The sequence below is a fragment of the Larimichthys crocea genome, chromosome XI (genome assembly GCF_000972845.2).
Source record: "Larimichthys crocea isolate SSNF chromosome XI, L_crocea_2.0, whole genome shotgun sequence".
In the NCBI taxonomy this organism is placed as follows: Eukaryota; Metazoa; Chordata; class Actinopteri; family Sciaenidae; genus Larimichthys; species Larimichthys crocea.
The window spans coordinates 12,134,549-12,159,356 of record NC_040021.1 but is presented as its reverse complement, the minus strand read 5'-3'; the positions used below and the strand labels follow the sequence as shown (position 1 = coordinate 12,159,356).

Genomic DNA, 24,808 nt, shown 5'->3' with positions numbered 1-24,808 from the left:
TTAATCCAAAGGGCAGATCCATGTAAAAAAAGATCAACAAAGCACTTTTCTCTGATAAATGATGAAAGGTATGGATGTGGCAAACTGTGACAAATACAGCTGCCCTCTGAGGCAAATGTACTTTGTGACTTTGGGCTATACAAATAAAATCTGATTTGATTTGATTTACACAATGTGGACTCTCACACCCAACAAACACACGCCCTGTTATTGGCTATGATTCCTGACCTTATCTTTTATGTTGAATAACCGAAGGAAGAGGAATAAAATAATAAGTGTTGGCGTAAATACAGCACAGGTGTTTGTGTTACCTTTTTTGGCAGCTACTATAGAACGTAGGCTAACACACTTTACGTATGCGTCCGTATGAATCAAAAGGTCTTGATCCAGTCTCTCTCATAATATCCATTATGTAAACACTCTGCATAACTTTCCGAAAAAAAAAAAAATAATTCTATGCCCACACATCACACCACCAATTACATACCAAATCACATTCAGTTATCAGATGGTGAATGTCATCTGAGTGAGTGTCATGTGATCCAAACCTAACACCTCTGCCACTCATCCGAGACATCTTCCCACACCTCACTGCCACGTGTTTTAAATTTTTTTAAAATCCCACATCAAGTTCATTTGTCTGTGGTGAGATTGGTATGAAACAACACCCTCATATGGGAACAGTATGACTGAATAAGTATGCATAGTTTTCTTATCATTACACTGTATGACACATAATTACGCTGTATGTTGTCTTGTAAATGACACTTTATATGTGTATGTATGTACAGTGTTAATTTGTGATTGTGATAACCAGCCATCTCCATACAAATGTAAAAATATACAGCTTATCCTAAAAATCACATAAACACAAGGTCAACTTACTCGCTTGTTCTAAAGCTTTTGACTGTATCACATGGTTCTCATCAGGAAATAACTAGATTTTTTACAGTTTCTTGGAAACTTCTGATGAGGACCATGCGATACGGTCAAAATCTTCAGAACAAGCCAGTAAATGGATCTCAAGTCGAAATGGTTTTGTCAACTGTTGTTTCCAAGGTAATGAATGAGCTGTCAAGATTAAATTGTGTGTTTCAAAAGAAATGCAGAAATATGACTTGTATGTTGTATGCAAAATAAAATTTCTTTAGTATTTCTCAAATTCTTTTTGGATTGGAAAACATTTCAAAATAAACTCCCACTGGATGAACTTAGAAATGCTGGCCTGGGCTGCATGTGTTGTGCCAGGCGAGTGGGCAACGTGACCGGGGTCAATCGACTCTACAAACGTTATATTTGGAGCAGAGAGCAGATTATATTTTGGACTGGCTTTAAGTTGTTGGTGAGAGTTTTGCAAAAGAAAACAAATGCATGTATACGTCTGTCTATATTCACGATAGCGGTGTACAAATGGATTGCACTCTTAAACTCGGGGGCACCGCGTTGCAAAAAAAAATATATATATACAGATTACATAAAGTTGCTGAAGAGTAAACATTTTGGAGGTACAAGGTCCTAAATCAACATGCTCAGTAAGTTGAAATTGCACAGTCAACATTCAGCCAAACACAAAACCTCCACCACTGATTGCTGAGGTGTGAGAAAATGGCTGACTTTGACATTTTCTCTCACCTTGCTATCAGAGTGAAATGTGTCTGAATGTTTGTGCCCCAGTAACCCTCTGGCTGTTGTAGATACCTTGAACCCAATGACATTTTACAGAGTACTTTCACAAGGAGATGCCTGATCCTGGTCTACTGAAATCCTGTGAAACAAGCACAATGTCTTCAAATGCAATCATGTGTTCTGTGCATAGAAAAAGATGAGCATCCCATCTGAGGGTTTATTGTCCCAAAAAAACATTTACAGAAAGGAGTTATTGGGCCCATAAAATACAGCAAGAAAATATAACTTTGATGAAGAATAAGGAAAACTAAATTAAATTAAGTTAAGTTAAGTTAAGTTAACTCAGCTAACAGCCCTTCCAGAATGAGACATGAGGACAACATATATACTGGTGGACCAAACCAATAAACACACACAGGGGAGGACAATATGGATAATAACTAAAATTTAACATAAAGAAACCCTGTTCCGCCCATGATGTCAGAGCTCTTGGTATGGGCCTTAGCTTGAGCATCTGCACAAAACCCAGCCCTATCTTTTGTCAGCCCAGGAAGGAGAGCTCATCAGCCAGGTAACTCATATAAAACTTACTTACACCAAGTAGCTATATGACAAACCGATGTAAACTAAATGTGAGCTTTGTCTAGAAAACAGTCCATTGTCAATGTGCAAATGTAATGTAAGTGACTGCAAATGAAAGTTACTGAACATGTGGTAATAATGTGAGTGAGTGTTTGAACAACCTTCAGTTCAGCTTCAGTCAGTAAATGTTGATCAGCTCGATCACCAGGCAACAAAGGCAGGACCAAGTCACCGTCACATGAAGGTATTAAGTCTAGATGCGCTCAACCAAGTCCCAAATCCTAAAACTTGTTTGGGTTTTGAGCTCTATGTTTTTATCACTAAACATTGTGTAATTTTAAAGATGTTGGCAATAGTACAAGGACAAGTGTAATGTTGAATTTTGAACTTATCTTGAAATTAAACAACTTTGTACACACAGGATATTATCCCACACTAACCCAGCCTTCTCCTTCCTCTCCGTCCCTCAAAACAACCGACATTTAGCCTAGGAAAGAATGGTTTGGATATTTATTATTCTTGTCAACAAATCCGATTAAAGCACCAGAAACAATGATACATTTGTCTGTTTCTCAACACTTATCTACCCCAAACCCATTCATTTATTCTGATCATGTAAACCTTTCTAAACAAGGCTAAGCTTTCTAATTTAAATTGGTGATATTCAGTTAAATAAATGTAATCAAACAAAAGCTTATTTAATTCTTAATTTAGACTGTTTGATAGTATCACATGGAGCTTGACTGACAGGGTAGTCAACCAGTCATGACAATGCCATTCCCACAGATGTTTGTAATATCATCATGGACATTGCTGTTTAAATTTAAACTAAAAACTACAGAAGCTAATTAATTTTGGAGAGTTTCACTGCAAATTAAACATTAAATAAATATAATTCCTGAGTGAAGGAGTCTCAATCTGGGTGTTGCGGTTGCTGCTCCTGTTTTAGCTGACTGAGCACGGTGATGAGAGTCAGCCAGTGAGCCTTTTGTAATTGGTTCTCTCCTCTCCCGTTCTCTCCCTCTGTCTCCTTAGCTCAGCACTGCAGTGTTGTCAGTCCCACTGGGAGTTGTTTCATGGCTGCACTCCCTCCCACGCACACTGGCACACACACACACACACCAACACAGTACTGTACCCAGGCAAACAAAAATACACACAAAGGCACCACAATCACTGGCACGTGAGGGTATGTGCGCCCCACTAGCTTCTCCTTGCCCGTCCCTCCTTTTGCAAACACCATCACTACTAACTCCCACGCATTGCACACACACACACACACACTGGCACCAACTGATAGCACGTGACTACTGTATGTGTGCTGCTCATTAAGCGATGATAGATTCAGTAAGCTTGACTTTAGGCCCTAGGAGAGCCTTGAGGTAAAGTAATACTAATGAAAAAGTAAGACTGAAACACATACACAAACACACTCACACTCCCAAAATGGTGTTCATCACTCTATTCATTAGTCAAATGTGGGTGTCAAAGGGTATTAATGTTGTTTACTGCACCTGTCAAAAGTCTGTATTTACCTGTAGGTGGCTTCCACTCAGACTTTTACTCATTCTCACTCATCCTGATACCGTCGCACGCACACAGACACACACATTTGTCATCAGTTCATACCTTCATCCTCACTCTTTTCAACACATTTCCCGCCTGAAATTATTCACACTTAACAAATCCTGTCAGATTGCATATATACTAACAATCTCACACGCAAACAAGTGCCAACCCAATGCACACACACCTATACAGACAGATTTTGTTCACAGAGTGAATCATATTTGAAGCAATCAGGGGCTTTGTGGCAACACGTGTGCGATGCAGGGTTACTATTTTCAGTGTGGCAAAGAACTTGCGGCTGGCAGTGGTATACGAGAGAACCACTTTTCCCTATAGATGCTCTTTGCTGCTGCCCGTGGAAGCAGAGAAGGAATATGGTTAATTTATGAAAGTGACTCTGAGTCAAGAGCTGCGTAAGTGTAAGACTGTGAGAAAAGATGGTGAACGTGTCTCAGAACAAGGCTTTTGCACAACGTGGAGATGGATGCAGTCAGGTGCACATGGTGGAGGGAATGCAGGGCATCGTTCCCAGTGATGAGCTCACCTCCGGGTATCAGTGGTCAACATGTCCTTGTCACCCTTGGCGAGATGGTAACTCATGACCCTGCCTTTTGGAGTTGACAAGAGCAGCTCAGGAGGACAGCGGAAATCAATTGTGTCTGATGCAGTGGAGACGGGTCAAAAGGCAACAACAAAAAAAGAGGGTGAGGGGAAGATAGGCTGGCAGTGACAACCCTCTTTCATCATCCTCTCATCTGCAATGTTGATTTGCTCTTTTCTTACAAAGAAACCTGCTTTATGTGAATAAAGCTGACTGTAGAGGTGAATTTCCCCTTTGGGGGTTTATAAAATAATTTTTCTCTTTGCACTGTCTATAGCCTGCAGAGCAAGGATAAACAGAAGCATGATCAATTTCCATCGATGATCTTTCGCTGACCTTTATACTTTGGCTGCACAGAAAAATAACACACATAACATTTATTTTCCAGTGTTCAAAGATTTAAAATCAGCAGCCAAAACATTAAAATATTGTCTCAATGCATTAGTTTTATTTGCCCTGTCCTGATGCACTGGTTTCATCAGAGAGTCAAGTCTAGTTGAGTTGAGTCGGGTTGTTTTCTCTCTCTAAAAGGGTTAGATTAGCAGAGATTTATTTTCAAACAGATCTTGTTCACTATATGATCAAAAAAATGCCCAGTGGACCTAATTAGCAGTCTGATAGCTAGTGTATATTACCTCTGACCATCACGTGGTCTTCAAAGAGCCTCACTTGGCTCTTTATTAAAAGTTCTCAGTCTGAAGCGTACTGTCTGATTATTCTGGTAAATAATAAGCATGAAAATGCATTTAAACACCAACTTGCACATATCATGTGATCGTCACAGCTGGAGGCCCTTTTTTTTTTTGAGAAGGGGATGGTTATATATGATACTTTACTGCATCCAGCTCACTTTGAGTAAAATCCATAATTTATTGACTTTGCGATCATTTTAGCAATTCTCTGAACCATTTAAGAAACCTTGTTATTAATTATTTATTGGCTGCATTCGAATCCACAAGCGCAGCAGAATCTTTGGGTCTTTTGGGAGATAACAGAATAATTTATGTGCCTGAGCTATATATTTGAGTGAGAAATTGTTTCAGTTATGTAAGGGTGTTGCTGCTGTCAGACTGTATAATAGCACCCGGGAGTCTTTACACCTTACAGGAGATATTGTGGCAAGCTATGTTTTTGCCTTCCTTTGGTCTTTTGACTAGATTCAATGAAGCAAACCACTGGAGTCTAAATTATAAAAGCCAAAATAGTTTTTGTGGTCTTTTTATTTTATTGACAGAGCAGGGCGAGTATCAAAAGTGCACTTAATATTTATAAAAAATCTTTTATATTTTATGTCTCTTTTATATGCTTTGTGCTATTTATGTATATTAAAAACAGGCGGGAGTAAGGATCTTATCTTGAGCAAAATCCTTGATAAAAAACAATTGCACTACATAAAGTTTGAAAGAATATACACAAATTAAATTTTAAGAGATGCTAATAAAACCCCAAAACAGGAAGAGTTTTTTTTTTTACAGAATAATTCTCATTGTTTGCTTCCGTTGGTAAATTGCAGGCCGCTCTAAGTCATTTTGCAGCTGGTTGCAAAGCTGATTTCACCGATCATTGTTCTGTGTCATTACCGCTGAGACGTCGTTGATTAAGCCTCTGACTGATCCTGATTACAGTGAATACTGCACAGTCATTGTTTCCCCTCCAAGGAGAACTACATTCGTCTCAATACAGTATGACGCTAAGGCAAACTGACTTGCTTGCTGCGTAATAAGAGCGTAATTTCCGCTTACCAGATATGCCACGGAGTGTTATTAAGAAATAACCTTTAATTTACACAGAAAATGGAGGTGGCGTTTGTTCCCACTGAAATGTCAGGTTCTTAACCTTTCCTTTCTAATTGGTTCTGTCTTGATCAATACTGTAAACAGCCAATGTTATTGTATTGCACTAGCTAAATAAAAACACTCCAGCAATCTGATCCATTTCAATATCTTTTATGCGTTTACAGCATTTTCTGCAAAGCTACTAGTACAAGTGAGATGTTATTCATCTGGAGCACCTTGTCTCATGCACAAATAGATTGTACTATGCATCTCCTTTAACAGAATTATTACACACAGAGCAAGTAGGTCTGGAAGCAGTAGATATCTAATCCTGTCGTGTTATCATTTATGTTTAAAGGAATTCTCAGCACTTTGGGAAATACACTTATCTGATTCTACAGGCCTATGCTAAAGTTATGAAGCGAGAGCCAAAAGATGGGTAGCTTAACTTGACTGCTCGCAGAGGTAAACAGCTAACAGCATGAGTGCCCCCATGGTCAAAACATACAGCCCTCTTGGATGCCGCTATGATCGATAAAACATGATAAAGTGCCCTCTAGGTTGCTAACCCTGACCCTGATTAAGCTCCTCAATATACAGCTCATTCTCATTGACTTTAACACACGTGTCTTTGTGAAATAAATAGTTAAATTGTTGTGTCTTTTATTACAGAGGTGTAGTAGTCATATAAATTACAAGTTTAAGCCAATCCAGGATTTGTAACTGTTTGACCATTACGGCATCACAACTTCCTGCACACAGCTGCCCCAGTGAATTGATGATGGCCATTTTTTTATGCCAGTGGGGTTTTTTTTCAACCTTTGGATAGCTGATTGTTTAAGCTCACCTGCTGGTTGGCTTTATATTTAGCGTACAGATGTGAAATTGATCCTTTTCGTCAAACTTTTGGCACAGTAAGCGAATAAATATATTTACAATGCTGCCGATTTTTTACCTAGCAGTCACTTGGCCGTTTTTTGGTTTTAGAGCAACAACAGACCAAAAGTCAAGAGTCTACAGGGTTTTTACTCCATCCAGTCATGATTAAAACTGCTTTTCACAGATTCATGCCAAATAAGAACTGATCAGACACAAGCAGTTTGTTGTAGTAAGAGAAAAAAAAGCCACACACAGAATGCCCCAATTATAATTCAAGTCATATTTTGACATTAGCCGCTAGAAATGCCTCTGGCCATTTGAGTTTGTTAGCCACAGTTGGCAAAGGTCAAGTTTAAACTAAATTTCCTCATCATGGGTCAGAAAACAACAGTTTTTAAAAATCTGATATGTTAAGATGGACAGACATAATAAGTTTTTTCTCTTTAGCTTTTATTAAAATGTATTTTTTTTAGGCAATACAGCCAACACACAGTTAAAAACATGATTTTATTGTTGTTGTCACACTCATTGCACACATGTGGTACGTGGATTTATAAGAGGAACGTGATTCAGCTTTATCGTTCCGAGGTGTCACATCAGGAAATTAAATGTGTTATAGGTACAGAGGCAAGGGCATACGCACAGATATTATGAGGTGTGTGTGTGTGTGTGTGTGTGTGTGTGTGTGTTTGTGTGTGTGTGTGTGTTTGCTTGTGTGTATCAAATCCAGCTGGACCAAAGCTGTCAGGAATGATTGCACACTACATTAAACCCTCACGTGGAGGAGACATATTGTGGGTGTCCCTGTCCTCTTCGATCCTCACTGGGACAATTTGAAAGCCCAGAAAGGAGAAAGAAATCACGGGAAGGATGAACTGTGAGGTGAGAGAGAGGGAGAGAGAGAGAGAGGGAGAGAGGAGGCGCCACCATCGACTGCAGCAGGAGAAGCGGAGGAAAAGGGGGAGGGCAGAGTGGTGATGAGGGACAGTGAGGGAGCTGGAGAGAAAGAGAGAGAAGGAAGGAGAGAGAGAAGGGAAGAGGAGGCTGCATCTGCTCACTGCAGAGCCTTTCATTGATAAAGTAGCGTTGGTGTGAGCCAGAGGACTGCAGCTGGACACATCACTCACGCCTCATCATGCTCTCACACACACACTTCCTGGGGGTTTGTTTACAGGCTGACACCACGGCGGCATCAGTGCATTCACTCACGGTGCCCTCCAAACAACGGCGTCACTGAGGACACACACACTAATGAACACAGTGACTTATTGAAGCGGACGGCATCATCATCATCTTCATCATCATCAACCTCCTCTTCTCTCTCCACCCTCTTTTGGGTATGTGGGCATAATTAAGGGGTTGTGTGTGTGGGGGGGGTGGAGGACACCTGTAACTGCAGGGCAGGAGTTGGTGCGTCTGATCTGGGACCAGTTTTCTGTGGAGTCCTCGGGTAAAAACAGGCTGTTAAAGCTGCAGCGGAACCAGCCAACGCACCGGCATAAAGGTATGGATGCATACACACACACACACACTTTGGAGGGATATGTAAACACACTCATTTGTCATGGATAAACTTCACACATCAGGCAGTTCAATGAGATGCTTTCTGTCAGACTCCAGGTTGTAAACAGAGCTGTTTCCTCCTCACAGCAACAGGAGCTGCTACCTTCCTCCTCCTCTTCCTCCCCCCATCTGTTTGTGTGCATCTTTCTCTCTTACTTCCACCCTGTCTTTATTTCCATCCTGACACCTAGTTGTTCCAGTAATCTCATTCTCATTGCAGCATCCTGCCTCTCTCTCCCTCACATTTTGGTTCCATCTGCCTCCTCCACCTCCACCTCCACCTCCTCTCTACACTCTCCTCCTCGCATCCTCTGTTTTTGCCACCTCTCTCCCTCAGCATCCCTCTCATTTGCTGTCCCACATTTGTCTCAGCTTTGTCCTCATGTCTTAAACAACTCGCTCTCTCTTTCACTCCCTGTCAGTGTGTCCGTCATCCTGGGATCTACGGAGGCAAGCGGAGTGCCGGTGTCGGCCATGAAGCTGGTGAACGGAGGGGGAGGAGGAGGAGGAGGCGGCGGCGGCAGCGGGGGAGGAGGTGGCGGGGGAGGCGGAGGAGGTGCAGGAGTGGGAGCAGGGGGAGAGAAGACTGCCTTTTCCTTTAAGAAGTGCTCAGCGTTTCAGTTTGTCAAGAGAAAGGTGAGTTTGGATGACACACACACAAACACACACACACACACACACATATATATTTTGGGATGGATACACATGCACCTACACAACCAGAAAGGTATATTGGCTGATAGAGGAGGTGTCACAGCTGGAGTGTTCCCGCTCTCTCTCTTTGTGTGCGTGTGTGTGTGTGTGTGCGCGCGTGCCAGAGATGATGTCATTGTGAGAGCTTAGCTTCACTAATCAGGCAAAAGATTCAGCTCTGTGTGTGTGTGTGTGTTTGTATGTTTAGGTGTGCATGTGTGTGTGCTGCAGAACACTGTTGCATTACAGAACCCACAAGTGTTTGTTGTGTAGAAATCATGACATCATTGAGCTGGCGAGGTCCTCTACTTTAGGATCCGCTCAGCATATCCTGCATTATGCTGCAGTGCCGTCCTGTCACAAGGCTCATTTCCTTTGTAACCTTAATGGTTTGCATTAAACTGACTCCTTGCTTGGTGTGTGTGTGTAATGAGTGTGTGTGTGTGTGTGCTGACTTTTCCAAAAACAAAAGTACAGTCCAGTGATTGAATGGACTACAAAACTGCACTCGGAGGACATTTTGGTGCAGCTTTCTAATTAGATAAACATAAAGGTTTTATAAGTTGAAACTAATGGCTTTAGTAATGGTCAATAAATCGTTGGTTGTCTTTCTAACTAGGAGTTTATTAACATTTACAACTGCAGGTGTTTTTGCACCCTCCTTCCCCCCTAAATAACTTTATTTAAACTACAGTTATGAATACTTTTAATGTTCACAGCAGCATTATAATACCATATATATGTTTGATTAAAGAGGTAAGATCAGGTTCTCGAACTACCGACTCTATGTATTGAATAACAGTTCATTAAGTCTAATGACTAGTTAACCATTGTAACTGCAGACATGGAAACATGGAAACATATTAATGACTTACTCACTTTCTAATAAGCCATAGTGAGTTGTAATAAAGGGTCATTGTTGCTTACTGTTAAATAGCAGGCTAAACTTAAAAGAAAGGTTTGCTAGAGGATGATATGAACCAGAGATTTTCACAATCAAGCACCTAAAAGTTGTTTTAATACTACTCACGTATTGCTACACAATGAAGCATTAATAATTATTTACAATAACAAAGACATCAATTAGAGCTTGCTAACCTCTGATAAAGTGTTAGGACGTAGTGGATTGTCTTGTGCCTAAAATATATGCGTGCATTAGACACATAACAGATGTAGATGCAGTTGATGTATCCATCACCAGCAAATCAATTCTATTTGGATAACTTATTAATCACCAGTTATCATCGCTCATTAAAAGTAAAAATGCGAAACAATCTTCTGACTTTTCTTCTACTTTCTTACCTCACTTTCACTGAATGTCTTTGGAATTGTGGAAGTGTCTGATGACGTCAGCTTCTTAAAATATATTTACTGATATTTTTCCGAAATGCAAAAGTTTTTCAAAAGAGAGGTCATAAGGATGTACATTGTTAGCCTACATGAACTAATGCCATGAGGTTGATAAACTAAAATACTAAACTATGCAAATTACAGTAAATTTTTTTGACACAATCGGGAGTTTGTTGGACCGGTGTGCTTCAGTATATACTATAATCTGTCTAAACCTCTATTAGCATTTGTTGCACTTACTCAAAATATGCCACGCTTGACAAACAGTTCAACTTCTGCTTCCTCAAATCTGAATAATTTTCAGCCGATTTACATGAGATCAAAAGCAATATAACTGCGGGGTATGACAGGCAGGAAATGACTAACATTACTTCCAGCTTGTGGTGGAGAGGTGGGTTGATGCATTCACTCAATAATCATTGTATTGCTCTGGGAATAGGGCACAACATTATTTTTTCCATTATTCAAATGGTGTAATATAATAAGTCAGATAATAAAGTAAGGGTTTATTACACAGGTTGTTGTGTTCAAGTACCACATCTTCCCCTTAAGGCATTGAATATGTTCCAGGATAACAACAAACTGGCAACAATCAACATTCCTTTATGCACTTGATAAATACTTAATAAATATCCCTTAGCTTTAGGTTGCCGGGTAGATTTAGACACATTTCTAGTCTGGTTGTATCATCGCTGTGTGTGTTCTTGTGCTTGCTTGCAATGAGGGTTGTCCACAAAGTGCGTGTTATTGTGTGTGTTGGTCTCAGATGGTGTACAGTATGGTGTGGATCACCGATGACTCGGCTGGTTCATATGGGCAGATTGTGTTGTGTTAACACCCACACACCCACACACATGCACTCCCACAGGCACATTCTGCTGCGATGACTCTCTTCTATCTATCTATCTATCTATCTATCTATCTATCTACGTCATTTTTTGGCTTTATTTTCCATATTTTTAAATTAAACTATAAAACCTATCATGCTCCACCATAGCCAGAAAAACAGAAGCTGCCAGATATGCATCAGCACACAGCCCCAAATCAGAATGAATGCCCGCTGCTGCTGTTTCAGGGTTTATTTGTCTCTCTATTTTGGTCTAAATAGGCCTAATCACATAATGGGGAGTCCAGACAGAGCACTGTTCCATACAAATGAGTAAGGGAAATGATGGAAGGAAATATAATGTCAATGGCTCTGTGTGTGTGTGTGTGTGTTGTTGTTGTTTTTTGTATGTGAGTTTGGATTTGTACATTTCAGATAAGATGCACAGACACCGATCAAAAATGAAGCTATTTGTGCAATCAAGGGATTTTTTTTGGAATGCAATTTTGAAACTCCCAAAAGTTACATCAAAATACAATCAGCAGCCTTTGAGATATGGAGTGTTACACATGGACAAACGCACCCATCGAGAAAACATGATGTAATGAATAGCTCTTCACTGAGTTTTAAAGTGGGCTACGGAAAGGAAAACACATTCTTGCTGCTGCTGCTGCTGTGAGCGCCGTGTTTTTTTTCGTGCCTGAGTTGAATAAGTTTTAAGCATGGGATGGCGCTTCTCATCAGTTTCATTGTCAGAGTGACACGTTGAACAAGTGGTATGAGAGCACACTGTATACTGGATAATGTCAAAACACGATGATGAATAACAAAGGTAAAAACACAACTCTCATTGGATGTCACGTCGATCACATGTAGACGCGCTTCATGTTATGTGTGAAGGAACTTCTTATTTTAGGTGTGTGTCATCCATGCTTGTCCTACTGGTTTGTTTTTTGCTTTGACTTGCTTGGCTGTTTTTCTTTAGACCCGACATGCCTTGACATGCTGTCTGGCTACCCTTCAACTTAGGCATTCAGTCTCAGTGTGTGTGTTTGTGTGCATGTCACAGCTGTCTGTACAGTCACACGCAGTGCGTGTTTGCTAAATGTTCGACCTACTCAGCAGGACGGTATTACAAGGCTTCTTGTGAAAACGTCTGTTTTGGTCTCCCATGTGTCCCCTTTTTTCTGGTTCCTCTCTCCATGTTACATTCCCCCCAAAAAAACACACACACCTACACACACCCTGAGTATTACGGTTAGTGACGGTGCATTTCTGGGAAGTCTTAGTCACTGCGGGAGTGATATGTTTATGCAATGTGCTTGCAAGCACCAACTTGTCCATTGGCGATAACTCAGCGTTAAACACAATGCCTCGCTTACTGTTGGCTCTGTTTGTTTTTTTAATGACTTTTGACGCACACACTTCTGTCCCTCACAGGTACGAAGATGGATGAGGAACCCTAAAGTGAGCGTGGAGAAGGCCCAAGGAAAGGGCCTCCTTTACCCCTGTCCAAAGTGTCCGCTGGCCGAGGACCTGTGGTACACGCATTTCCCCTCACCTTATGGCTGCTGTCACTACAATGGTCTGCAGGGCGGCCAGTACCACCACTACCACCAAGAGCCGTGCTCGCCGTGCCCTGCCAGTGGGCAAACCAGCGGCCATGACAAGAGCAAGGGCTGCAAGGTAAAGGGGAAAACATTGCATTTATTCATTAAGTCATACTTTGTCATCACACATAGCTGTGGGCAATGAGTAATATGCTCACTCTTATAACATCACTGTAGGGCAACAAACAGGTGATCAGATCAGATCAGGCTTGGGTACCTAAAACAAAGCATTTTCTACATGAAAATGCAAAAATTAGAGGGATAAAGGAAAGATATTTATATCATTTTGTATAGAATATCTTTTTTCTGCTTTCACATCCCATTAAACATCGCATGTCCACTCAGATTTATCTTGTGATTCCAAGGTGGCCCCATGTTGGAAACCACTGGGTCAGACATTCAAACAGGTTAAACAAACCAAACTAAAGAATAGTTCAACCATATTATCTCATTTTATTCTGAAGGTACAACTGAAAGAAAACACACTGCAATGTGTTACCAATAATCTTTTACTTTTCAGTTTCATACTGTGGGTCAAAGTTTAAGCTTGGCCTGTAAACTGTTCATCCTTTCAGCATTGATTTCTTTCCCAGTTAGACTAACCTCTTAGTCTTTTTAACCATGCTGTCACATTCCCATATTCAAACAATTAATTTGATGAGTACAGCATGATGAATACCAATCGGATTCATGGTAAAGACTCAAAAATTAAACCTAAGTTGTAATAAAATGAAAATATATATAAACTTGGGCTGACCAAACATTTCCACTGGATATCTCAGACGTTGAAAAGAGGCCAGATGCGTACAGAATAATGCATGTAGAATATTTTCATTTGATGTAATAGCACAACCGAATTGTGAAAACCTGTATTTAAATTGCACGAACCTTTATGATTTTTATTAATTACTAAAAATCTTAATAAGTAGATGTCCAAAATACTGTATATCTAATGGTGTTATACTGTGTAAAATACATTTAATGAAAAGTATAGGGGATAAATGAAAAGTTAATAAGGACAATGTGACTTATTTCATAATATGCGTTATACACACCACCATCCTCTCACTACAAATCTCACTGTAACAACACTTGGCTCATTTTTCAGAGCTCTGTTTGCCCATTAGTGCTCATTGAATTGTCAGAGTAGCATATTAGTTACTAACAAGACTCTCGACATTATTTTGTTTGTCTTTATCCTCAATTTAAGCTCTACCACGAGTGTTGTTACGCAACATGAAGACTAAGGCGACTGAAGATTGGGTGCTTTTTTCAAAGACCCCCTTGTTGTTGTTGTTGCTGTTGTTGATCGCCACAGGCTGGTGTTCCTGAAATGAGAGCAGGAGGCAAACAGCATATTCAGCAGGGAGCGTGAACACTGTATTAAAAATTAAACACAAAAATGTAAAAATGAGCAACGTTGCGTGGAACAGTGCTGTCAACAACAACGCCTTTTCCCCAAACGCAAACCAGCCCATTCACAATAATGCTGCTGCAGGTTGTCCTTGGTTATGCAACTGCAATCATAATAGCGATCCCACTCCTATCAATCATCATACCCATCAATTGGTTCGCCGCTCCTGTGGTGTGTGTGTGTGTGTGTGTTTCCTCAGTCCCACAGCGACAGGAGAGAATGAGTCATCACTGTCCCAGTGAGACAAAGCCACACTGTATTGTATGTTTTTGCATGGGTGTGTGTGTGTGTGTGTGTGTGTGTGCACTGAAACACAATGTTAAAGTGTGTGAATATAAAACAGGACTGTGTCGTTGTCCATCACTCCATTCTCTTTCCTGTAGCCGCTTTTTCCATTTTTGTTTCATTTGCCGTTGTGTCTCACTCTATCTCTCCATCAATTCCACCTCTTGCCCTCGCAACCAATAGATCTGTCACTAATGTCTCACTGGAGATAACGTGTGTGTGTGTGTGCGTGTGTTGAATTAATGGCTGTTGGGGCGAGGTGGGAGCAGGCTGGGGTGGGGGGTTTAAAAGTGGAGGTGGTTGGGGGGGGCTCAGTGGTGAGTCATAGCTACTTTTCACTGCAGAGTGTGTGGTGTATGTGAAGTCAAGCCAATGTGGAGTTAAAATGGACTGACCCGTAGTGCCCTGCTCAAATCTCATATTTGGTTTTAACTCCATAAATGATTGACCACATTTAAACTAGAAACTTGCAACATTCAGTAGCAGCTAGGTGCATATTCTAAATAAGGACTCGAATGTACTCTCCTGTATTTGACTTTGTGCGACGTTGCCAAATACCCAAGACAAAAACTTCAGCACACAGACGTCATGTTCTGTCACTGTTCCCTACCATTGTACCATATCACAGCACGCTCTGTCCAAACACTGAACAAGTCGGGCCCTCAAAGTTAGTTTGCCAAACACTTGCAGAGCGTGACACTTGTTCAACAAATGAAACAGTAACAGAAACATTTCCCTCTCGTGCCAAACACGCTGCTCTGTTCTCGAGGGGGCCATCCGCGGCCCCGACCCAAATGCAAATGAGCAAAGCTTCACTATAAAGTTTGTCAGGCTATCAAAGTGAACCGTATCGGTCACTGTCTAGCGAGTGCTCTCAGGCTCGGACTTAAGAAGGTGAGGCGATGATGCAGAAAGGCTGCTTGCAGTTTGCAGGGACAGAAGGAAAAGCTCCGGGGACATGTGTCAAAGTCTGATGCTCCTTGTGCTTTACTGTTTGTGCTGTTGTAAATGTAAAATTACATTACTGCCTTAAGTGTTCTCTCGCTTCTCTCACAGTAGCATTTCTGTATTATTACTCATTGTGAGCAGAAGCTTTTGAAATTGTTAATCTGTACTTGGCCACAAAATGCACTCGTTTGTTGCCAGAGGTGCTGCATCAGAACTGAAATTAAAGTTTTCACTAATCCCTCGTAGGCAAAAAATAAACTCTCTAATATTTGAATTAATATACGTACATTTTTCCTACGTTGTTCGCTCTCCAAAAAGGCCTCTCTGACAGATTGCCCACCTCCACCTCCTCCTCATTAAAAACCTTTTTTTTCTTCTTCTCATAACAAAGCATCAGCACCATTTAAAATGCAGGCGGCCTTGACCCAGTGCTGCTTTTATTGAGTCGATCAGAACCAAAGCTAAATATAGAGCAACTTTATGACGCTGATCTTATTATATTGTCAAATCAGTGTACTAAGTTTATGACCACCTTTTTCCATGGGGTGATAAATGGAGGAGGTGACGTAAGCACGAGGCACGATGGGTAATGGGGGTGTTTGGAAGAGATTAGAATTAAAAATGGACAATAATGGCTGGACAGGAAAAATTAGAGCAGCTGAGGATTTGGTGGAGCTGAGAGGAGAGACATAAACAGGGTAAATAGCAGCGATAGAGAGAGAGAGAGAGAGAGAGAGAGAGAGAGAGAGAGAGATGAGAAGAGCTGAGAGGACAGTTTTATTAGAAGATAGAGGATGAGGTCAGAGCATCTGCCCCACTGTCAGAGCATGACCAGAAATCAAAAGCATATAAATCCTCTTGATAAGGACGTCCTGTACTGTCCCATGTGCACAGCAACGGACACACACACACACACACACACACACACACACACACACAAAGCTAGAGCAAACGCAGCCTTTCCACTAATCTCTTACATCAAGCCTGTACTGTTCTTGATGAAAACTTAATTAAAAGTGAAAAGAACATGAACTTCTGCTGACTGCTCGTTGTCCTGACATGTTATCTTTCCTGTCATACAGTTTCAGTGGATATTTGTCTACACTCTTTTACACGGACTTTGCTAACACTTTAGCTTAAAGCCCAAAAATTCAAGTGTAAATATTTTGCACACAAAGGGCACCAGTACTGACTGTAAAGTAAAAAAGTTTCAAAGGGACAACTTTGTTATTATAATAAAGCAGCTTTCTCCTACATTTTCAGTCATTTGACCTGATGGCAGTGTGCCATCACTAAACAGCCACGAACTGAGCATGCCTTAAAACTGCTCTCACGGAGGACAATATTAATATTTATAAAGGCACACCCTTCCTCCTATGATTAGCTTATTGTTCTTCATCAACATCAAGCATGTACATTACATTGATAATAAGATAGTAAGTACTCTACTGTACAGATTTAACACTGAAAATACCTCACTTGTGCTGTCAAAATAATTATTAATGCAACGATTTGAGGGCCAATCAAGTTTTGGAACCATAATTTGGGGGCTTTTGAGGATGTAAACAGGAAGTATGATGTTGCCTTAGAGTGAGGCACTGTTAAATTATCTATTAGCAGTTCCTGTTTTCAGTGTATCCATGGATGTGCTGTTGGTGGTTTACTTTCATACTGTAGAAAACTTGTTCAAAAAAACTTGTTTTCTTCAGTATCAAGTTTTGTAGATGATTTTCTCAAAGATGATTTCTAAGCAGATTCATTTCCCTTTATGAAATCTGAGATAAAGATATCATCAGGAACTGTAAGTCACACTGAATATGTAGGTCATGTCTGTGCGTGTTGAAATTTGACTTATGACTCAGGTCTTATGACTTGCAGTAATTGGGCGTTATAGGTTTTAATGATTGCTACAGTCACCAGCTGCTTTAACTGTTGGTCATTTTGGTGAATAAGTCAAACTACAATAACTCATTTGCCTTTGTGTTTAAAACAGCCACCGTAGTTTCTCCCTCACACTAGGAAGGAGATGTTGAAACAAGGGGGTTGCAATCAGCAACTACACTGCTAGGTGCTACTAAATTCTACACACTGGTCAGATTTCTTTCAAGATACACAAGTTTTCAGTCCGCGATTGCTACAGTGCATAATTGAAACTTCTCACCAAGTCGGATACAAGAGAACAACAAATATAAACAAAACATAACAGCAAAGTGACTTTATTATATTCTGTTTTTATATAATGTATCATATAAGTTCATGGCCATTACCTGCTTACCGACATTATACCCATTTCCTTATGGCTTGTTCTGGGTATAAATCAGGTGATAGTGTTGTTAATCAGTCAGTGTACTCAGGATAGTTTAAAGACCAACTTGACCAGAAACGCCTGACCCATTCCAGTCCCATTTGTGTTTACTGTCCAAAACGCATTCATGCAGCAGAATGAGAAAGAAAGAGGACAAGAGAGAGGAGGAAGGCAGGAAGTGAAGCAAAGAAGACTGGGGCGTGAAGAAATCCAAGGAGATGAGAGAAGCCAAGCGTGTCCAAGAAGAACAGTGATTTTTATCTAGTCCCATGCAGCCTGTGCAATGTCAGTGACTATTGATTAGATCTCAGCTGAAAGTGGTGGTACAAAGTAGAGGGCGAAAAAAACTGCATGTCAATTTTTAGAAATTTGCTTGGATGCAAAAAAAAAATGGTTTACCTTATTTGTCAGTGAGGTAAGCTCACCTTGTTAATGTTTTGTTTGAGTCAGCTGCAACAAAAAGTGTGATCACACCATACCTTTGCCCAGCTCCGATGATTAGTGGGTCACAGGCGTTTTAAAACATGTTTCTAATCTATAAGTTGGCCGTACCGTTTTGTTCTCCATGGAGACAAAACCGAGAGAGAGAGAGACGACCTGTGAAATCCACCATTCTTGTTCACCCTCAGCAGTGACAAGGCCCTGCAGGCTAAGCTTTGCTCCACGAATGCTAATGCATTGTGTCTGAGTCAGTGAATGAGACCTGGAGGAGACCATGATTGTAAGCTGATTTCAATCAGCCAAGTGAGACTGTGAAATGATGACAAGTACAAACACAATCCAAGTCTTTCATCAGACAAATCAGAGGGGTTTAGAAGTAGGGTAAGGGCCCACACCTTTGCCCTACATATTGGCTGTTAAAATCATCTTAGATGATTTCCCACTTTTAAGGCACTTCATGTTTTCTCTGTAATGTGAGAAGATGTTTTTTGCTGGACTCTGAACTTTGGTTCTTGACGTAGTCTTATCTGTGAAGTGCTGTGGGGTTGTGCGTTCCGGGAGGCACTAGATCTCAGGCAGTTCACTCACTTAATGGAGCTAATGGTTAATGACTTGTGTGTCACATTCAAAGGTCACACCACTTTACCAGTGACCTTTTACGAGCGTTCCACTGACATCTTAGAGACAAGGACACGAACTCTGGACTCTCAGACGTCTCCCACGCGGCTGTTTAAAGGTCCAGAGTGTCATATTAAGGGAGCTCTATTTACATAATATGGCAGAAATTAAATATAAAATGCATTTGTATATTTTAATATTGTAATAAAGGTGTATAATCACCTGATATAACATATTATTAAATAACATGTTTTCCTGTTTTTATTACTTTATAATGAGGACGCTGCAGCTCATCTTCCACGGAGTCCACCATGTTTCTACAGTATTATGTCAAGGACAAAAGAAACACTGGCTCTAGATTTTCGCACATTTTGAGACCACTGTAGTTTCTCCTTCATTCTGGGAAGGAGAGGGTGAGGCGAGGTGGTTGCAGTCAACAACTGCACTGCTTCTAAAACAACACACACAACATTTAAATTTAAACTTTAAACAGTGGGTGGAAAATGGATCAATTTTGTGTTTATTTAGGTCAATATTATGAAGCTATAGTAGAATGATATTACCCCACCAAGAACAGTGGCCTTGAAAGCTACTATAGACACTCTGATACAGTCTCAGCAAAAATGTCTCATTTATTGCAGAGCTGTTGTATTGGATAACTAGGTGCACCTAATAAACTCCTGAACTTTGTTGCCCATGTCTCTCCTGACCAACAATCGGTCCTCTCCTCACTTGCCAAACAGGTTACACAGCCATTCCAGCTTTTGTTGCATCTGCCATGAATTGCATTACTGTCAAAGTGCTTTTTTTTTCTTAGCTTGTATTGCAAATAACAAGGAATTAAGAGGAACAGCCCACAAGGTCCAATTATATTTGATACAAAGAGTTACACAGACAGTACCCGAAGCCAAAATCCCTTTCCAAGTTGTTGGCGTGCATACTGTACCAATACCAGGGAGAAATGCCGCTCATTCCAAACTTCTGTTTGTACTCCTTTGAATAGTTTAGCTAATTTACTCAAAACTTCTTTTTAACTTGTTAAAGACCTCCGCACACATTCATTCACTCATTACAGATGCCACAAGTCAGAAACCCCTGAGTCTTTCAAATTCAGTGCTTAGTAATGCAACTGGTGAGGTGCCAGCTGAGCATTGGTGTAAAACCAGTTTGGCAAACTTCCAGCTCCTACTTGCCCTGGCAGTACCTGTTATCATCAACTGGGGTTGTTGTTGATAACCTTGACTTTTGTGTCATCTATACTTGGTTGTTCCTCTATTAAATTACAGCCCATATTCTTTGATATGTACCTTGATATTTCCCTGCCAACATCCATTGCCTTCCTCATTGTTATGACTCATCTATTTTCCTTGTCTGATTTAAACATATGTAAGCAGCATTTAAATGAGGGATCTCTCCCAGGGTCTGGAAAGCAGTTCTAAGCTACCACTGTTTAGCATACACTCAGCAATGGAAAACTGCTAATCCTTTGCTATTCTTTTGTTCCAAAGCCAAGTCCTTTGGCAGTGGAAGAATGTGGTTGGTGTAATAAACTTGGAATTGCTTTTCTTGCATGATCTCTCCGCTTTGCTCACAGTAGATGTATATATACATCATAAAATGGCACACTGTTTTTGTTCCCATTGCTTACTGCAGCATTAAAAGGTTTTCTTTTCCAAAGCATGAAAGAGGAGATAAATAAGAATAGAGAAGCAGAGAAGGCACTTCATACTCGCAGTATGGTTGCAGTTTCCTGGATTTGTTGTGATACAGGGGGGATGTGTGAATAAGCTCTGAGGTGTTTCTCCCAACCTCATAACAAGCTAAGGGGGAGCTGAAGAAGGAAAAGTGAACTTCACTTATCTGTGTCTGGTTTGATACAGATAACAATAGCAATAGACATATGTAGATAAAGATACACATCTGCATGACTTGATGTGGTGAAAGTGAAGCAAGTGGAGGTGACAGCTATATTTCTGATGATACTTTCAGGGTTTTAATTTAAAGAGTGATTGAAGAAGGGGTTAAATAATAAATTCAGCATCAGAGATGGTGATGTTTTACTTTTCCCAATTAAAATATATGGTCAGATATATTTACAGATGATGTATGTTCACAAGACTCAAAAGATCGTAAAAAGAGTTTCTACACCGCCTAATCCTGTGGATTAAACCCCCTCATACTTTATCAGGGAGATCCACCAGCATCTGTACTTCTGCATCATGGTCTCCCTCTCCTCCCTCATTTGCTCCCCAGCACTCTTTGCCGACCTTGGCCCACTAGAAAAAAAAAGGGTGCATCCTTCCTTTTCTGAGTCTCATTGTGTGAGTTGTTGTTCTAATCTACCCTGAGAATCCGGCTAATCCCTCCTTCCATCTTGATGTTCCAGACCTAATGCCAAAAATTGCTGCGCCACAGAGGCTCAGCAGCACCCTGACTTTGCAATGTAACTGTTTTTTCTTCACTCAGCTCTATAGAAACTGCTCTGTGCACTGGGGGGGTTTAGGGGGTTTACGACTCACACTTGACAACTGAGTTTAGGGTTGACCTAATCTGCTTCCACATGGACCAATACGTTAAGTCATGGCATTACTAATGCACAAAAAGCTACTGTATTCTTTTACTGCATACTGCACGTTGTTGCATGGTGTAGGTTTGGATATCTTGGTCTTACTGTTATTCAAATCCCAGTGCAGGTAAGAACAAAGACATTCATTTTGGTTTCTGGTCATAAATCTTTGAGATCCATGAATAAAATTCAATGTAATGCATTGGCAAAAAAAAAAAAAAAAAAAAAGAAGAAAGAAATCTAACTTCTAACTAATCATAGTAAAGATGCAAATTTAGTGCATTGGCTTGCTTCGTAAAATACCACCAGTTATAATTAGTATTGGATGAATTTCGGTGAGCACAAACATCAAGATTTTACTGGCCAATATACTTTATGTTTAATAAATAAATAGTTGAATAATGTTAACGTTCAGCTTTAGCTATGCTTTGTGTTTAGTGCTAATTAGCTAATGTTAGCACACTAGCACAATGTTATAACCTCTATTTACAGCTAACTCAACATCAGCATGATGACTTACTGATGTTAGCATTCAGCTCAAAGCACCACTGTGCCTAAGTATAGCTCACAGAGCTACTAGCATGGCCATATACTTGTTTATTTATATGGTAATCCACAGATATCTGTGAAATTAATGTCCTATTTTATTATGTAAGGAAGGAAGGAAGTTGTCACAAAGTAACTTTTGTAGCAAGTCAAATCATTTTATCTTCAAACATCTAAAATAAGAGAAGTTATGTCTGTGAATATAGCTTGCAGTGTTTTTAAAGTCAGTCATCTTTGGCAAATTTAGTCTGTGTTCATGCAATGTGGTATATTTGGGTTGTAATTACTATCTCAGTGAGACATGAGGTGAGGCTTAGTGTCAAAACAAAGGAGAATGAAACAAATCTCAATAATAAGCACCTCAGTGTGTAAATAAGCCCTGTGCAGCATAGATATATACTTCCCTCATCTCATAGAAATGACAAAGAGAAATATGGGAGAGGAGGCTAAGAAAGTCCAGGGAGAGGGCAGCTTTTTAACTTCCAAGAAAAGTGGCATGGGTTGATGCACTGAATAATAATATTTTGCCAGGAAGTCAGGGTTCAGAGATCTCAGCACTCCTCAGGATTTAAAGATGAAAAGAGTCAGAGTATGACCCCAGAGGATGAAAATAGCCGCAAAGACGAAAGCCGCTTAGGGTCAATATCCCAATCTTGAAATTCTTAAACTCACCTCTTGGTCAGTTTCCCTGTTCAACAATAACACAACAGTTCTCTACGTCTGGCCGTCTTCGTTCTCAGATGCTCTCATTTTTCAGGTCGACTCTCTCTCTCTCTCTCTCTCTCTCTCTCTGAACACAGTTTCTGAGACTTAGTCTCCCATGAGACACACTGTAGTTGGTGTTTGAATTTGCCTGAATCATAACTCTTTGCCTCTCTACCCATTTGGATCCGACACACCCCCTTCTTTCATTGATTTTAAGACTCATGTTTGCCATCTAGGAACAGAAGCAAATGGAAAAAGAAAAGTAGAAGAAAGAGCAGTGACCTCAGTGTTAATAAGCAAGTCTTATCTCAGGCAGAGAATGGAAGGCTTATGTAAGATTATCTCACACTCTCACAACTCTCTGTTATCTTTTTGTCTTTCAAACATATATATTTTTTGTCTCCAAATCTCTGCTTGCATCTCATTCTCTTCTTCTTACTTTATGATCCACACCCACCGATGCTCTCTCGCCTCCCTTTATTTCATTTTTCTTTGATGCTCAGACATATGTGGGACATCACACAGCCTCTTATAGGTAGAGTAACAAACCAATGGGAGCTGCTAGAGGACAGGACAAGGCCAAAAGGGGGTTACTAGGAAAGAGTGCCGTCGGCTGGCTAATAACATCACTACAAACACTATCCATCTGCTGTGTGTTGCAGAAAGGCCTTAGGTGGAGGGATTGCTTGTATTTGTTGGACAGAATAACACCCCACAATGCAACAGAGCTGCTGTAAATGCCAGTTTAGAGAAGCTCACTATAATGTATTTTGAGACTGTCAGACTGGTTGGTTTAGTAAATATCCTATTACATGTTTTTCAGTCACTGCTGGTCTGTTTGTGACCACAGTACCTCTCTGTCAGTGCGTCATTGACACTTTTTCATTTTTTTCTGACTGTGAATTACAGCTATAAAGAAGTTATTCCACAGAAGTGAATTATATTTTTAAATGTATACGGACTGTCCAACTCTAAAATCCACTTACTCAACATGCTTGATTAATTAATTAATCAAGTCTAATGGAGACTTAAATCAGTCTGCTACTGCTTAATGTCCAATAATTATGACTGTAAATATATACTAGCCTCTTATCAATTCACCATGTATCACGGTACCACCCATGAATGACATGAGCCAGTGGCTGTAAACTGTAAAGCCACTAGACATCAAGCTTCAAACTGTATCAAACTTTAGTATTATGGCTGCCTTTACTGTAAACTTAACTCACTGTATGGGCAAGTTGATACAATAGGACTTAAAGAGGTACTCTAGTGATTTAGTATTGCAGAAGAGACAGTATGAAATAAGAATAATCCAAGTCAGCACATTCTCACTTTTAGTCCCTATTATGAGTTACACTCCCATAACACAGTATGCTCCAACTCCAACAGTGACCATAGAGATGGTATCAACATAAAACCGATTAGTGTGTACTGCTGGCTAATGTACTGCATTCTGCATTATTTTGTCTAACCCTATATGAAAGGACGGCATGCAGAACATTTCCAGGTTTATCAAGCATGTGTACTTACTTAATGTTGTTATGAGCATTCATCTGAATTATGTGGTGTTTCCCAACAAGAAGTTCACAATTACAGTGTTTTCATGTTATCATGCAGTACTGTATTTTATGGCTACTGTATGATCGTAAAGGACAAAATCTTATCAATTCTATTTAAAGGAAGGCTTTACATAACTTTGTTTTTTCAAAGATAACATAGAAAACACAGGTGAAGGGTGGTTAAAGAGGTTAGTATAGAGGAGGCAGAGCAAAGGGGTCTGATGAAGTCTGGATATGGTGCATGTGATGTTTTTATTTCTTGATTTATGGGACTGTGTGGCTGATGTGTACATCCTGGCCTTAGTATGAGACTTTCCCTGGGCTATATTACATCCTGAGTTTAT

At 40.2% G+C, this 24,808-nt stretch overlaps 1 protein-coding gene across 1 annotated transcript in view; it reads left to right on the top strand.

Moving 5' to 3' along the window:
* The first annotated feature begins 7,998 nt into the window (after window positions 1-7,998).
* sgk1 (serum/glucocorticoid regulated kinase 1) overlaps window positions 7,999-24,808 on the top strand; it is a 35,250-nt gene continuing 18,440 nt past the window's right edge. Inside the window, exons 1-3 of the mRNA XM_019269798.2 lie at window positions 7,999-8,536; window positions 9,018-9,231; window positions 12,905-13,150. Of these exons, the coding sequence (XP_019125343.2) occupies window positions 9,070-9,231; window positions 12,905-13,150 (408 nt within the window). The 5' untranslated portion in view covers window positions 7,999-8,536; window positions 9,018-9,069. The remainder of the gene's footprint in view (window positions 8,537-9,017; window positions 9,232-12,904; window positions 13,151-24,808) is intronic.